Source organism: Hippocampus guttulatus, chromosome 23, assembly GCF_054856545.1.
Source record: "Hippocampus guttulatus isolate MCC_2025c chromosome 23, RoL_Hgut_1.0, whole genome shotgun sequence".
NCBI lineage: Eukaryota > Metazoa > Chordata > Actinopteri > Syngnathiformes > Syngnathidae > Hippocampus > Hippocampus guttulatus.
The window spans coordinates 1,229,882-1,245,978 of record NC_141283.1 but is presented as its reverse complement, the minus strand read 5'-3'; the positions used below and the strand labels follow the sequence as shown (position 1 = coordinate 1,245,978).

General features: G+C 46.4%; 2 protein-coding genes across 13 annotated transcripts in view; one reads left to right on the top strand and one right to left on the bottom strand.

Moving 5' to 3' along the window:
• The first annotated feature begins 355 nt into the window (after nucleotides 1–355).
• Nucleotides 356–11,145, top strand: LOC147185614 (estrogen receptor-like). 6 transcript variants are annotated; one of them, XM_086104581.1, is made up of 12 exons: nucleotides 356–449; nucleotides 997–1,077; nucleotides 2,462–2,878; nucleotides 3,430–3,653; nucleotides 4,665–4,781; nucleotides 6,218–6,337; nucleotides 6,624–6,802; nucleotides 6,902–7,055; nucleotides 7,490–7,628; nucleotides 8,822–8,955; nucleotides 9,504–9,687; nucleotides 10,227–11,145. In XM_086104581.1, exons 2-12 carry the CDS (start codon nucleotides 1,010–1,012, stop codon nucleotides 10,501–10,503), a joined length of 2,013 nt encoding a protein of 670 aa, XP_085960707.1. In that variant the 5' UTR covers nucleotides 356–449; nucleotides 997–1,009; the 3' UTR covers nucleotides 10,504–11,145. The 6 variants fall into 6 exon arrangements, with proteins under 6 accessions (XP_085960707.1, XP_085960710.1, XP_085960706.1 ...); XM_086104584.1 differs by lacking the exon at nucleotides 6,218–6,337; XM_086104580.1 differs by having other exon boundaries at nucleotides 6,624–7,055.
• Nucleotides 11,146–11,593: 448 nt separating this feature from the next.
• The window catches only part of LOC147185612 (nesprin-1-like), a 101,117-nt gene continuing 96,613 nt past the window's right edge, over nucleotides 11,594–16,097 (bottom strand). For all 7 annotated transcript variants that reach the window (XM_086104574.1, XM_086104571.1, XM_086104576.1 and 4 more), the window contains 6 exons: nucleotides 15,838–16,044; nucleotides 15,589–15,717; nucleotides 15,254–15,496; nucleotides 15,077–15,178; nucleotides 14,497–14,555; nucleotides 11,594–13,033 (listed from right to left, as the gene is read on the bottom strand). In XM_086104574.1, coding sequence (XP_085960700.1) covers nucleotides 12,757–13,033; nucleotides 14,497–14,555; nucleotides 15,077–15,178; nucleotides 15,254–15,496; nucleotides 15,589–15,717; nucleotides 15,838–16,044 — 1,017 coding nt within the window. In that variant the 3' untranslated portion in view covers nucleotides 11,594–12,756. The remainder of the gene's footprint in view (nucleotides 13,034–14,496; nucleotides 14,556–15,076; nucleotides 15,179–15,253; nucleotides 15,497–15,588; nucleotides 15,718–15,837; nucleotides 16,045–16,097) is intronic.

The following is a 16,097-nucleotide window of genomic DNA, read 5'->3' as shown; positions in this document are numbered from 1 at the left end:
AGCTGTACAAATGCCCCATTAATATTCACTCGTCGTGTTTTTATTCTGCCGTTACAGTTGACATGTTGACCTCCTATCTTCGAGGTCAGGTTAGACTCGACTCTGGAGCCCGCCCAACTGCTGTAGATGCAAAAACGTGCATGACAATGCTAAAGGAGCTTTAAGTGGCCCGAAATTGAGCCAATTAGGTGATTTGGTTGGCTCCCTGTATTTTCTTGCAATCTAATACGACTTCATTTTGTCCCCCTCTGGGGAAATGCAATGAAATATATATATCATCATCAGGGCTACTTGTTTTCCACTTGACCTGACATGTTCTGAAAATGGGGCTGTTTACTCAAGAAAGAGATGGGAAAATGAAGCCTCTGCCAAAACGCTGAGCTCTTCCTCTCTCGCCGGAGGTCGGCAGTCGCTTTCGACGCTCGCACGAGAACGAACGTGGCTGACAGGTAAGCAAGCGCGCGTGCAAATAGGCACGTTTTAATTCAAGCGCCCGACTGTTTGGTGTTTTATAATCTCTTTGCAGGGTTGAGGCAGCAAGCCTTCTTACAGCTTGTTACTGGTTTTCGGCAGCGCAAGGCTTTTTCTTTACCTTGACATGTGGCACCGAAACGTGCAAGGACTCCTGACGCGTGGAGTAACTTTGAGGGTCATTTGTTTGCGCGACTACTGCCGTCCCTTTGTTTGCTCTGCGGTCGGTAGAATAGCCACAAGTTGGCATCATGGTCCAAATAAAGCTGTATTAATGTCATGAAACGATGAGGAATACAAAATACTCAGTATCTCTTTGATTCCATCATCGGGAGTAGGATTGTGTAATTACTGGCTGGCGAAATGAGATTTGACCTCCTGCGTTGTTTGCTGTGTTATGGTGACCTGGCGCTCAAACGCACCGCCTCCATCGATTTGACTGCATCTTTTAATTTGTTTATCCTCTTTTTTTCCTTTTTTTTTTTCCACCCTCGCCACTGTTCCACCGTTTCCACTTCGCCCAAGCGAGTCGAGCTGAATGAGCGCGTGTCGAAGGGATGAACGAAACGAGCCCTGCGGCAGAGAGGACGCCTGGCGTTTAAAGAGGTGAGCGGCGCTTTTTGTCGTCTTGTTGCTTTCAGGCCGCTTGACTCGTACGCCGCCCGTCCTCGTCTGCGCTGTGATTTGATTTACCCGAGTCTCAGGTGTGTTCAATAACGCGGCCGCTTCTACGTCAATGACAAAGATCAGCTAAATGAACTATGAATATTCCGAGAACATCCTTTCCTGCATAAAACAAAGGTGGCGGAAGAGGAGGAGGAGATGATGTGGCGGCGTGGGACGGGACAGTCGAGTTGTACGGGAAGCACGACTTCCATTTTGTACGCCTTGGTCTATTTGTCTTCCCATCCTGACTAGACATCCCTCCTAAACATTAGAGGAAAGACGGGCAGGAAAGGAGGTTGGCAGTTGTCTTCTGGTGGGGGTCCGGGTGGAGGGGAGCTGAAGGAGAGGCAGGAAAAGCAGGGGTTGGCAACTGGGGGCTCGGGGGCTGCAAGTGGCCCTTGCCCACCCTCTGAGTGGCCACTCTATTTATTGATTCTCCTCCCAACCCCAAAAAAAAATAACTTTTTGAATGTGTGTGTGTGTGTGAGTTGGGGTAAATTAAATTATAGATTTCCTGGACGCCACATTTTAGCGGTTCAACACCCAGAGATTCACCTACCGCAGATTTTATTTCGTGGGAAGCACATATCGTAGTTTTATCAAGAATCATTTTTTTAGGTTTAGGAAAAAAAAATTCCAATGCATTTAAACGGGCACCAATTGTACTCTGGCAGAAATTTTTAATTAGGGAATTTTTTTTACACTGATTTAAAAAAAAATTGTATTTTTTTTTTTTACACCTCAGGTTTTCAGGATATTTTCATTCTTTCAGTTTGACCTATAAAATAGTTGCGCAATACGGCTTTTACCGTGCATTCAAATTTAGAGTTCTGACGTTTCAGAAAAAAAAACACCTGTTGCTGAGCCTAACCCTTAATTCATAAATGTTACCAAATATATTAGATATGATATTATTGTTCTGAAAACGTGATGTGCTTGAGAAAGAAACGAGGACCAATTTGGCATCAGCAAAAGAAAACATTACTTGCATCTCCGATTAAAACCTTTTGTTGACCAGTGTTATACGCGGCTTTTTGCTCTTCGCGGGTTGCCGCGTATTTTGTCAATTTTGAAAAAGGCATTTTTTTGTGTGGCCCCCGTAGTAGTGCTGATAAGAAAATGGTGTACCCCACATCGTCCAAGTTGCCCATCCCTGAGAAAGGACAAGAAGAAGAGTATCACATCTGTATGTGTGCGAGACACAGTGGAAAAGGAGAGAGAGCGCCACTCGTTCCTGCCCCCACCCACCCTCTCTCCCCGGCAAGTGGAGAGCAAGTCTAAATCATGTTGCTTATCAGTACTGCTCTGCTGTGATGTTGCTCAGGCAGAGCCCGGCAAAGAGCAGAAAGCCTTGCGGACCGCCGCCGGGACCCGGCATCCGCCCGGCCGCCTCAGAGCTGGAGAACCTGTCCCCGCCGCGCCCGTCTCGCGCCCCCCTCAGCGGCATGTACCCCGAAGAAAGCCGGGGGTCCGGTGGGGTTGCCACGGTGGACTTCCTGGAGGGAACGTACGACTACGCTTCCCCGGCTCCGGCCCAGGCGCCGCTCTACAGCCACCCCGTGCCGGGCTATTACTCGGCACCCCTGGAGACCCACGGATCGCCCACGGACGGCAGCCTGCAGTCACTGGGCAGCGGGCCCACAAGCCCTCTCGTGTTTGTGCCCACCAGCCCTCGACTCAGCCCATTCATGCACCCCCCCGGCCATCACTATCTGGAAACCACTTCAACACCCATCTACAGGTGAGACCCAACCCTCTTCAACTTTGTCTGTCACGCTCTTTGTCACTTTCGGCATCTATCGGGTGGGAGGTGATGCCCGCCCCCCCCCACCCCCAACCTAACTCTGATTGCGCTTTGCTGATTATGCAACTCCAAACAACCGCTACGACAGTTTACTCGCCTTTTTTTTTTTGAAAATCAAGTCTTTTTATCTTGTTAGCCGAAGGACAGCTTGGGGGGACATTCAGTCAACAGTGAGTGACCCCGGCGGTACGCAAACACTAATTACTGAATGTGACAGGACTGTTAGTTTAATCTTTGACTTGATTCAAAACATGGCCACTATCGCTGCGGACGGGATCGAGCTGCTTTTTAATTCCAGAGATTAAGCACCACTCTGAGGGACCTTGAGCAAAGAACAACACGTAAGAGCGCCACGGCAATGTTTCCATATGTATAAAGTGAAATCGGAAACTGAGTTTGCATTAAGGTGCAGATTATCTTTGAACCGAATGCAGCCGTGTGTCATCGAGAATTGACAAGTAGGTCAAGAGGAATCGTACCTGTGGCAGGTCCAGCGAGACGGTCAGTCAGCAGCAGGCGTCCAGAGACGACCAGTGCGGCACCAGTGACGATGCGTACATCTTGGGGGGCTCGGAGGCCGCCGCCATCGGGATCTTTGAGATGGCCAAGGAGACGCGCTTCTGTGCCGTGTGCAGCGACTATGCCTCGGGCTACCACTACGGGGTGTGGTCCTGCGAAGGATGCAAGGCCTTCTTTAAGAGGAGCATTCAAGGTAGGCACTACTTTCTACACACACAAAAAAAAAAGACTATTTTTCACAAATTCAGGTTTGTAAACACAATATTAAGCACAATACCCATGGTGAGACTAGCGGGCGGGCGTGGAACATTTTGTCGAGAATTTTTTGACTTAGACTGTAAATTGGAATTGGTCACTTGGATCTACAAAGTAAATCCACTCTTAGTCTTGAGCTTGACAATAACGGGACTGTTATAAGTGTTGTTGAAAATATGACCTGTCAAGTTAAGAAAGGTTTTGCAATGGCGAGAGTTTTACCGTTGAAAGGATTCTCATTCCATATTTGCTTTGGGGAAAAATAACAGGGGAATGATACAACCCCTGAGCGTGTCATCGAAATGACAGATATTTTCCTTGGCTCATGGGGCACAATGAACAACAACAACAACAAAACAATAATTCTGCCTAGCAACAAGCTGCTACTACCTGGCAGGACCAGGAACACAGATCCGATCAATAAGTTCATGTTGACTGTGACTTCTTCATGTCACCAAAATGTGTAGCGAGAAAGTAGCTCTCCTGTATAGATTTTTAAAAAAAAGTATAACAATGATTGACTCCGATCGATTTTGTCAGTATTCCAACAGACTCGTGGTACTGTCTAACCTTGACAGTGAAACAAACAATCAAACAGAAGCTGGCTTGTTGCCACGAGATGGACAAAGAAGCAAAAATATTTTTCCAACTTACTTTCAGTGTCCAACATCCCTCAGGTTGTGCTTGTACAGAGCAAAAGCTCCATCTGCTCCGTGTGGCTTAGTCATATTTGTGACGCCATATTGATGCAAAGAGCGGTCAGAGAATCCAATAGTCTCCATGGCAATGACAAAGCCGAGGATGCCACCTTTTAATTTCCTCCATCACAGATCCATTTAAAATGGGAATGGAGTGTTCCTGGACACTAAATAACCTCTATGTGAACTGAACACTGGAGTAGGGCCCCTTCAAGTCTGTAATAGATTTTTTTTTCTTTCTCCATTTTCAGGTCACAATGACTACGTGTGCCCGGCAACCAATCAGTGTACTATTGACAGGAATCGCAGGAAGAGCTGCCAAGCGTGCCGACTAAGGAAGTGTTATGAAGTGGGCATGATGAAAGGAGGTGGGCAGGAACACCCAAAAAATTCCTCTTAGTCTTCAAACTTTTCTATATTAAATTGATTAAGTCCATGTGATGCCAAGTAGGAGAGGCTCCGACTGCGAAAGCCACAAATATGTGCATCCACTGGCATTCTTCAGGCTAAGTTTAACTTTAACCTTGAAGTGATTTCCTCTTAAGGAGTACGAGCGCTGATTAGTGCACACCCACACTTTTGTTTTCATACTTCTTGAATCTCCTAAAACTATGTGCTGCTAGCCTGCTGACTTCTATTTCAAGACCATGTCACCCACTCTCCAGCTATTAGCTGTTAAGCATCATGATTCATTTTGTCCCACAAACACAGTATTATATGTATACACTTTTTCCTCATATAGTTACCGGGCGGCATTTATTTTCTCAACTCCAGAGAGAACCAAGCATCTATTAGGAGTTAGGGCTGGGCAATTAATCAAGATCTAATCGTGATTTAAAATTTGGCTTCTCACATAAAAAACATTCTAATCGAAGAGGCTGCGTTATCGTGAAGAATGGCGCGGTGCTTTGGCAATTCAAATATTACAATTGTCGCGTTTTAATTACATTGACACGGCAAATAGTAAAGTCAATGTAAAATCCCACTGACAGGCGAATGGGGAAATTAGCATTGACTCTCGGGAGATATATTTATTCAAATAACAAATTTTCAAGCCCAAACGATGGAGAAACACATCCGCATAGGTAAAATAATCCTACTCACAAGCACGCATTCTTACCAATCTGTAAATAAATTAGTTATATTAGTTGCGTTTCAGCGCAACGTTCTTCTTCTACTCTTAATGCATTCGAAGTGTGTACTCCGTGGATGCAAAGGCACCACACTGCCCCCAAGGGGCCAGCGCACGCACCCCAGTCAATCCCTCGATTTTTAAAAACACAAATCGAACAACGAAATAAGCGAAAAAAATGAACATGTTTAAGACAAAAGGGAGATGCTTATTCACCGTTTGACTTGCGGACCAAGATACAAAGCGGGAAAGGTGCGGATGTACTGGGCAGAGTAAAAATGCAAGAGGCTTGAATTCCACATGGTATTGTACAGGGTCACTTTATAAGCCAAACAAAAAGATAAAACCTAAAAAGAGCGTTCAAGAATAAAGTGTTCAACACGCAGGGATGACTGGGAGTTTTAGTAGTTGACAAAAAAAAAAGCACGTTTTGCACTCAATCACGAATCATTTTATTAATTGAAATCTCAATAGCATAAAATAATTGTGATGAGTATTTTTTTTCCCCCCATAATTGCCCAGCCCTATCTAGGCCTAAGTAAAGGCATCAATTAGGGGTAGTCATGAAATTCTCTATTGATCTATGTTACATTCTTGGTTAAATAAAGTAAATAATATATTTCATATGAAACTGGAGATGAACACAAACATAAGAATGCATGCTCACAACAGTGTGGAGTGAGCACAGCGAGTCAACTGGAAGGCTGATCCCCATAAAGATGGCGTTTCCACGTAACGTAACTGCTTTCATACTGTGCAGGGAAGTCGTTTATAACATCCAAGTGGCAGCCGGTAAGACTCCTCACTTCAGTGCATCTGCGACTCTTTACGTGCCTCGGTAGGTGCTGCTGTTGTGGATAGTGACGGCGTTCAAATGGGTTTAGTTGGTTAACTATTTTTTATGTCCGTTTGTGAACAATATTGTCTGTGAACTCAGATTATTACAGTTGTCACTTGTTTCTATCTGTGGGGGGGGGGAAAAAGTAGGTGTCGACTGAGTGTTTTTTGGACTGGAAGGTGCTACGTGAAGCAATACGGTAATCCGTTCTATTTGGTATGGCACTGCTGTTTCCACAAGGTGTGCGCAAAGACCGCGGTCGCATTACACGCCGTGACAAGCGGCGGACCGGCGCCACGGAGAAGTCGACCAAAGAGACCGAGCATAGAAAAGTGGCCCCCCAGGACGGGAGGAAGCAGAGCGGCGGCGGAAGTGCCGGTGGGGGAAGAACGTCGGCGACGGACATCCCTCCTGACCAGGTTCTGAATCACGCACAGGAAGAAACTTCCAAAAAGCACATTTCAATGGATGGAGCCATCATTCAATTTGAAGACTGTGTTTCTTTTCGCCCTCGTCAGGTGCTTCTCCTGCTACAGGGGGCCGAGCCCCCCATATTATGCTCTCGACAGAAGCTGAGCCGACCCTACACGGAGGTCACCATGATGATGTTACTCACCAGCATGGCTGACAAGGAGCTGGTCCACATGATCGCATGGGCCAAAAAGCTGCCAGGTAAAGCCCGAGTAACAAACGAGCTACTCCGCCAAACCTCCCAAAACAGCATTTAAGTCCACGGGATCATGAATTAACCACTCACGGAATAGAAATATACCACTGAGCAGTGCTTCTCATCCGGTTTTAATTGCAAATGAGAGGACGGACACCAAGGGTAATATTGCGAGGCGGGCCGAGTAGCGGCGATAAGGCTTGTTGTGACAACACGGCGACTACACGTGGTGTCATTTCGGGCCGACAGCGACAACAACAGAAGCCGCCGCGGCGACGACGGCGGCAGCTTGCGTTATTTTGCGTTGAGCGAGTAGGCAGAAGCTAATCACCGTGACTAATCATCCGACGAAGCCGTCTGGATGCTCAAGCGTGAGTCACGGCCGTGCGGCGGCGAGTGTCAAGTGTGCTGTACGCGTGTCACGTGACTTTGTGCTCAGGCTTCCTCCAGCTGTCCCTGCACGACCAGGTGCAGCTGCTGGAGAGCTCGTGGCTGGAGGTGCTGATGATTGGCCTCGTGTGGAGGTCCGTCCACTGTCCGGGCAAGCTCATCTTCGCTCAGGACCTCATTCTCGACAGGTAAAAGAGGAGAAGGAGCGTTGGCCTACTTCTTGGGGGGGGGGGGGGGGGGGCTGCTCTTTGCGTCTCCATCACACTCTCACACAACCCCCTCAAGAGTGACACATCAGCATTGTAGATTTTTCCATTTCGCACCTTAGCGGCCATTGTGCCATCCCAACACGTCTTGTCATACGGTGTCATACAGTGAAAGACTAATTATGTGCCCCCCGCGGCGTAGAGAGGACCCCCTATCCCTCCCTCAACGCATCATTATCCAGCTTCGCTGACAACCAGGACAGATGTAATCAAAAGCCTCGATGCACAGAATGATAGAAAATGAATAGCGACGGAGAGATGGAGAGTTGCGAGGACGAGGAAATAGAGATGGAAGAAGGGATGGCTGTCCCACCCCCCCCCTCCTTCCTTCAGCCCTTCCCGCGTTCCGAGTAAACAACCTGACCAATCATCACTTCTACCTTTGTTAAAAAAAAAAAAAGACAGATGAATCAGAGGCAGACAGAAAAAGCTTTTAGCTTGCTGTGCCTGATGGTCCCATTTGATCGGGAAATGGATTAGCGTATTATCTGTAAAAAGCCGGCCCCTAGCGTAAGTGTCCTGCCAGATTGGCCGTGATGACTAAAACGCAGCGGGTCAGGGTCGACGCATTCCCTTAGCTGCAGCGCCACCTTCGCTCTGATAGCATCCGACCTCCTCCCCGGGCGCTTGTCTGCTGCGCCCGAATGTCGAGAACCAAAGACGGTGGCTCCATTAACTCCTCAACCGGACACGTTATTTGGCTTTTGATGGAGGGAATAACATCCAGCCATTTTTGTGTAGCGCTTTTCCGGGGAGGAAGCTGAAGCTTATCCGGCTAGCTAAAGACGCGGCGTACCGGTCAGCTAGGCTAACAATCATTCGCACCTGTGGACCATTGAGACGCTTCACTCAAGCTAACGTGCATGTTCTTGGAAAATGAGGGGAAAGGCTGAGTAGTTGAACCCAGAACTTTAAAATGAGGGGCAGACGCGCAAAAGCACTCCTTGTGTTGTAGCAACACTTACAAACAAGTTGTGCACTTACACAATAACTCGGATGACACGTGACAAGATATGGAAAGCGGCTTTGAGTAGTTTGCGACCGTGACTACTTGAGGTCGTTGTTGATGACTTCAAGGATGAGTCGTTGGCGCAATGTTTGTTTGTGTCGCGCAGGAGTGAAGGCGACTGCGTGGAAGGCATGGCGGAGATCTTCGACATGCTCCTGGCCACCGCCTCCCGTTTCCGCATGCTCAGACTCAAGTCCGAGGAGTTCGTCTGTCTCAAAGCCATCATCTTGCTCAACTCCGGTAAAGCTGAGAGCTTTCATTTTAATCTGTCCCAAAGACTGGCGACGGATGCATCTCATCGCAACGCGTGCTCCTTGTTGATTGTTTGCGCTCTCGGGAGTGGATGCGTCCCGACGACACCCGCAGACCCCGTAACTGGAGCGCGAACACGGTGTCCCGGAAAGGGCCCGTCAGCGCCGGTGATGCTAGCAAGCGTTGCCACGGCAACACGTGGCAGCGCACACAAAAAAAAAAAAAGGCCGAGCTCGCTGTGAAAGGATGAAGCTATTTGGCAGGAGCGGGAAAGCGAAAATACCAAAGAGATGACGCTGGCGACTCAGCTGCATGAGCCGGATGGACTTGTGATTGCTGCGTGGGCATCCAAACCGCCGCTCTCGACCTTTTATATAAACTTTCCTGCACTACTTCCTCAAATAGTTGCACTCCTAGACAGCGTGACCCAATTAGTAGTCACAAACTCGTACGACAAGCACTGACGAATCTCAGCGAGACGCAACATTTCGAGTTGTGGCGACTGAAGAGATGATTGCCGCGCTTCTTCCATGCAGGCGCCTTTGCGTTCTGCACGGGCACCATGGAGCCGCTTCACGACGGCGCGGCGGTGCAGGGCATGCTGGACAATATCACGGACGCCCTCATACATCACATCAGCCAATCAGGATGCTCGGTGCAGCAGCAGGCCAGGCGGCAGGCCCAGCTGCTCCTTCTTCTCTCTCACATCAGACACATGAGGTGAATGATACTTTTTTTTTTTTTTTTGAACTTCTCAGTGGTGATGGGCATTTTGGCAGTCAATTAACTGAAGCTCAGGCTTTGCTATGGCAACTCCTCCATTATTCTGGCACTGGTTCACCGGTTCATTTTTGTTTCAGTTTGAATTCTTTTTTTGTTTGTTTTTGTTTTAAATTCGTTTTCAGAGCGAGTTTGATAGGTTTTTTTAGTATTAGATTGAGTTTTTTTAAATATGTATTTTGGGTGCATGTGTAGAGTAAAACTCAACAAAAATGTTATTTTAAAAACAACCGTCCGTAAATAAAATACAGGTGCTATAGAAGAGTCCACAGACTTTGAAGTAAAATAAGCGCAGTGCATAGGACTTCGAAAGTTACATTAGCAAAGGCGGTCTCGCTTTCCATCCCTTGTTTGCCAAGTGGATTGATGTGATCTAGTGGTACAGTGAAAGCACCACAACTCCCAGATGACTGTTCGATCTTCCTTATTCCGACGAATGCCCATTAGCGTCATGCTAACATTTTGATGTACGCTTGCAGTAACAAAGGCATGGAGCACCTGTACAGCATGAAGTGCAAGAATAAGGTACCACTCTACGACCTGCTGCTGGAGATGCTGGACGCTCACCGCCTGCACCGTCCCGTCAGAGCCACACAGATATGGTCCCAGCCAGAGAGAACGCCTCCTAGTGGCAGTCACGGCGCCACCTCCAGTTCAGGAGGCCGCAGCGCCCACGAGAGCCTGAGCAGAGGCCCTCCATGTCCAGGCGTGCTGCAGTTTGGAGGCTCCCGCCCCGACTGCGCAGAAATCCTGTGAAAACAGACAAAAAGATCAGTGTTGCAGTTGAGGACATTTGGTGATTATTTATACATTTCTGACATCACTCTGACATAACTCGATGCTCTTTGATTTTTTTTCAACTGGTTGCTCACACGGCTTCTCCTAAGTGCAAACTGCACTATTTGAAATTCATGTTTTTCATTTTGATTGCCATTCAACCAAAGTGCACTTCCTCTTAGCTTGAAGGGGCTATTGGGCATTACTTTCATTTGTTTGCATAATAAGCTGTGATTAATTACATGTTGGTTATTTTTACCTGCCAGCTGAGTACCAGCCTGTCTGATGTCAAATGTTCGCAAAACTATTACCAGTTTGATTATATTTGTAAACACTATATCGTTCAGTGTTTGTGTTTCTGTCCGCCGCAATGTTGGATTAAAAGAAAAAAAAAAAAGCGCAAGTTACACAGCTTCAAGTTTGAGCCGAACTGTCAGTGGGTAGATTTATTTCCTTGCACTTGTTTTGTATTCACTGGTGATTATTTCTTGTCTTGTTTTATCACGATTATGTGGTGAAAAGTACTCACTGCCAAAAAAAAAAAAATCTGTCTTTGGAAATTTAAATATATTGTATGTCAACATTTACTTGGAAAAACATTAAAAAGAATTTTGAACCATGGGCATGCCTCAAAGTGTTCATGATTTGTATTTTATATATATTTTCTCTTAAAATAAAAAGATTTCTTATTCTATGATCTTTACCCCCTTGACTTACAGAACAAGCAAATGACGAGGTTATACTCAGTTTTAGTTGTGCATTTCCCTTCTGGGAATTGCTTGACTGGTACACCAAACAAGTTTTAACCTGAGAAGTAGTTTGTGTTTCACGTTCAACTGTTTAAGATAGGACTAACAAACTGCATGGCTCGGCTGGTGCATTTCTCTCACCGGACCTTCTTCGCAATTGTGGACCCATGGAAGTCACATAAGAAAAAATTTTGTCATAAACTCAAATTAACTACATTTATCGTCCATCCATGCCATGCATGACCACTTACCAAGATAAAATGATGGTCTGACTCGGCCCTTGGGATGGTTACGAGTCTTCTTATTCATTTAAACTCAACTAATATTTCAGGTTTTATTATTTGCAAAGAGTATTCATAATTAGCAAACTGTACAAACATAAATAACAAATTTCTTTTTTTACATCGTGTGGTTTGTCCTGATCGCTCAGGAATAATAATTAGCATGACAAGAATAAAAGCACATTATCATTATTAGCTTCACAACCAGTGATTGTTTGGCTTTGGGGAGTATCAAGTGCATGCGCATACACAAAGATTAAAAAATATATACGTATATTTCGGACAAATAGTCATTAAAATCATCACAATTGGCCCGAATAATTAAATACAGAACATGAAAAAAAGTAAAACAGAAATACAAGCCTTGGCATTTGGCGGGGATAAGTCAGCTTAGCTCAAACTACGGCTTTTCAGTTCGTCAGTGCAGTACCTTTCACACAGCCAGTGCTCTGACGCTTCTTCAAAGAAAAAACAAAGTGAATAAGAATGACGGAAAAATGAACACAGACTAATTAAATTTCACGTTTAGCGCTCATTAACTATTTGTTTCCGGCCAATTCATCGATTTAGCCTCGCACGTTCCGGTCTAGCAATGAGTGTGGCCGTCACATCCGGGTGTTTGACTAATTAAATTTCACGTTTAGCGCTCATTAACTATTTGTTTCCGGCCAATTCATCGATTTAGCCTCGCACGTTCCGGTCTAGCAATGAGTGTGGCCGTCACATCCGGGTGTTTATTCCCGGAAGCGAATCATCTTCCCGGTATTTTCACAAATGTGTATTTATTTTAAACAAATGTCATTTCACACCATAAACGTCAATGAACTCAATGTGATTAGATTCACGTTTTTGTTCTTTGTATTTCCAAGTGTCTGTTTCCTTGTGCTGTTTATTTATTAATAATCTTCATAGCTGAACATAAATAATAGCAGCACTGGGAATAGTAGACGACTTTGGCTCCCACTGAGTGTATATAAATAGTGCTTTGTTTCTCATTGAAAAAGCAAAACCAAACAACAACCCTCATAATTGTTTATATCTACACATTTAACAAATAAAAAATATTTCACGCCTTAGAGAGACGGTGACATATTTGTCTCACGTCCTGGTCATAATATATTGTTGGTGTAGGGCACGGGGTGAAAAGGGCACATTCACAGGAGTCCTTGGCAAAGCGAGAGCGAGTAAAAAAAAAAAAGCAGCTATATGGGTGGAGGTCCATTGGTGTAGCGAAGCATGGGGTGGAAGGAGCGGGCAAAGTTGTTGGCATGGTGACAGCTGTAGTCCTCCTGACTCATGGGCACCATGCAGGCCAGGGCGATGAGGAGCAGAAGTAGAAGATGCACGGGCAATGCCGCGCGCAGAACCCTCTGCATGAAAGACGGCTGCTTGGAGGAGGGGGAGGACGACGACGAGACGTCCAAAAGGTCAGAACGGGAGGAAACGCAGCCAGCGGCGCCGGTGGGTGACCTCCTGCGGCTGGGAGGGAGTATACGCAGAAAAAGGAGTCAAGCACTTGAGTGTTTGCAAAGCATTGCTATGGGCAGCAAACTCGTTTCAATCAAGCTATTTCTGCACCAAAATAGCATTTTTCTCTTATCGCCGAGATACTTTGGACAGTTCATTTCAGTTAATGACTACCTGAGAGCGAAGAGCCGCTTTCATCGCTCAGCTCATTTCATTTAACGAGACATTACTATCATATAGTTTGCTGCGCTGCATCAAATTGAGAGTTTCTAACATGGTGACCTTATGCAGCCACACAAAATTAATTATTTCTTGTTTTGACCACCAAAGTTGTACATAAAAGACACACAAACGCACACAGATGTGACCAGAAGCCAGAAACCACAAAGAATTCAAGCACATGGAAGAACAAGTGGGAGGAAGTCAGTGTTTGAGAGTTCAACGTCATGATGTTCTTATTGTGCAGACGCAAGCGGCGGTAATGCTACAAGTGTATGTCTGGATACTTTCTCTTGTCAGTGCCGTGAATCAGAAGACAGGACGACGTGTTCTTACCGCTCCCATCGGATCACCCACCCACAGACACAAGTGCTGTGACACATTGCCCCTGATAGCGCAACATAGTGTGTCTGCGTTACACCATCTTCAATGCCAATCGCTGTCGCTATGTGGTCTTATATTCTTGGGGATTAAAGGAGAACTATTCTGGAAAATTGACTTTGTCTACAAAGTTGTGGTTTTACCATCTTCCCCAAATTCTTTTCCAAAAGTCTAAGATAACGATGAGTTGAGCACACGCAAATGAATCGGCATGCACATACCTTCACCGACGAGGCTGACTAATTCCTTTTTCACCCAAGCATCAAAGCAATCCATTTTTACCAAAACAAAACAGACTCAATGCTGCACGGCTCCCGAATAGCGAGGGAACCATTTTAAATTGTGTAATGGACAATATGTCTCTATTCATGTTATTTTTAGACGCAAAAGAGGCTCGGTGAGGAGTGTCGATTCAAAGGATTCAAATTTAGGGACATTTGATTGAAACCAAAGGGGAGGGAGTAAGGAAAAAGGAAAGAGGAAAGAAGAAAGGAAGGTGGGAGTTAAAGGGGAAACAAGGCAGCTTATTGCATTATATCCTGCTAAGAATGAGAGGAAACATGACGGCAAACAAAACAAGTGAAAAAAAGAGGTTGCCATCCAGTGGGCTGCGGGGGGCTGCGGGGGACATGTGGACAAGCGGCAAAGTGAAGCAAACATACAAAGGCGAGAAGGCAAGAGCCTGACAAGAGGCTACTCCCTGATCGCTGAGGAGCTGGTCACATGACCTCTAGAAAAAGCGGGACACCATGGAACGCCATTTTTCCAAAATGATCAAGTGATGCAAAGTGAAGCCCATTTTTGTTTGGTTTGAGTTTTGGGTTCCATCCCCCGGTCCCGTCTTTGTAGAGCTCAATGAGGGGTGCTCAAGGTACCTGTGGCGCGGGCCGCTCTCGGGGGATCCGGGCTGGGCCTGACTACTTTTGCCTCGGGGCTGAAGGGCGTAATGAGCAGGGTGTGAGGCGTAAAAAAAAGAAAGAAAGGAAATGTTTCAGTCAAGAGGCAAATGAGGACATAAAAAGAACTCAAAACAAGAGTCAAGCCAAAAATCAGTTATCGTCAACAAAGCAGCAATGTAATCATCAATGATTGATCGATCGGCAAGAAATCTGGCTTCTCAATTTCTGCGACAGAAATATATCAACATGGAAAAAAGTCATATTTTTTTAAAAAAGCCAGGTTTTCTTGTGCACTAGCTTGCTGGATCAGCATGTTGAAAGCGGCATCTAAAAAAAAAAACAAGCATGGAGCTCGACAAGAAAGTATTACAGGAGACACTTTTTTGTTTACGGGCAAAACAACAGGAGTTGCATCTAGATCAATAAAAATAAAAGGGTTGCATGAAGGAGGAGTATAAGGGCGACGCAAATGAAGTTTCCCCTTTTCAGCGTGGCCCTCATACTCCCTTGAAATCTTCTCTTAGCTAATTTCTTATAAGCTTAAAAATGACATTACCATTGGTCGCAAACTTGACTCTGAGGCGGCGGACAACGCAGAAAGAACCGGAGCCGCCGCAGAGACGGCGGCGATGTCCGATTCAGACATCGGTGAGAATTCCTGAAAAGAACAAAAAAGAAAAAGTTGTAAAACAACGGGCCGTCATCTACGAGAAAGCGCCGTCGTCGTCTCCACCTGTTGCGGGCTCTGGCGCTCCAGTCGCTTCTGAAGCCCTTCCAGGTCGGCGTCGACCTCACGCAGCAGCAGTCGTAGCCTGTTCCAGATCACGTGCACCTTCTCCTGCGCCTCCAGACACTCTCCGCCCGGGGAGCTGTGCAAGGGCGCCGGCGGCTGCGCCGTGCTGATCAGCAGCTGAGCCGACAGCTCCTGGAGGGAAGACACCTTCTGCTGCGAGTCCAGCAACTCGCGTTTGATTTGCTGCGTGAGAATGAGGACAAAGTCGAGTCAAAAAAAGAAGCTATTGAGACTAAAATAGAAGAAAATGCCAACGATATGCATCATGAAAGTACCGTGAGTGTCCAGTGACGAGCGCGAAGGGCTTGCGCGTTCAGGTTGGGAGGGATGGGCACCACCTCGTTCCTCCTGCGGTCAACGTTCTCCAACCACAGCAGCAGACCATGACTCATCTCGTGGAACTCCTGAGGAGGGAAACATTTTTTTTCTGGAACACTTCTCCTTCAATACGATATTTCCCAACCTTTATTGAGCTATTCGAAAGTGCTCTGAATGGCTACTGTTTTGTTTTATTCGTCCAGCACCTGGCACTGCATGAGCGCTCTCTGCAGCTCCTCCCTCCACTCCTCCAGCGAAGTACCCAGGCGATCCCAGTGCGCGTTCATCTCTTTCAGGGCATCTCGCAGTTCCCATGCCTCCTCTGAGTCGGGTTCCGACTGAAGGAAGTTGGCGCTGCTCAAGTTGATGGACAGGACCTCCGACTTGTGGGTTTCCATGCCCTTCTGAAGCTCCTGAGCACCACACGGGGAGGGGGCGGAAACAGATTCAGAAAGAAGCGTTGCTG

Excerpts from the sequence above, each read along its gene's own strand:
- LOC147185614 (XM_086104580.1), top strand. The coding sequence starts at position 1,010 with ATGAGCGCGTGTCGAAGGGATGAACGAAACGAGCCCTGCGGCAGAGAG. Across the intron at positions 2,879-3,429 it reads ACTTCAACACCCATCTACAG|GTCCAGCGAGACGGTCAGTC; the intron begins GTGAGACCCAAC and ends TACCTGTGGCAG. Across the intron at positions 3,654-4,664 it reads CTTTAAGAGGAGCATTCAAG|GTCACAATGACTACGTGTGC; the intron begins GTAGGCACTACT and ends CTCCATTTTCAG.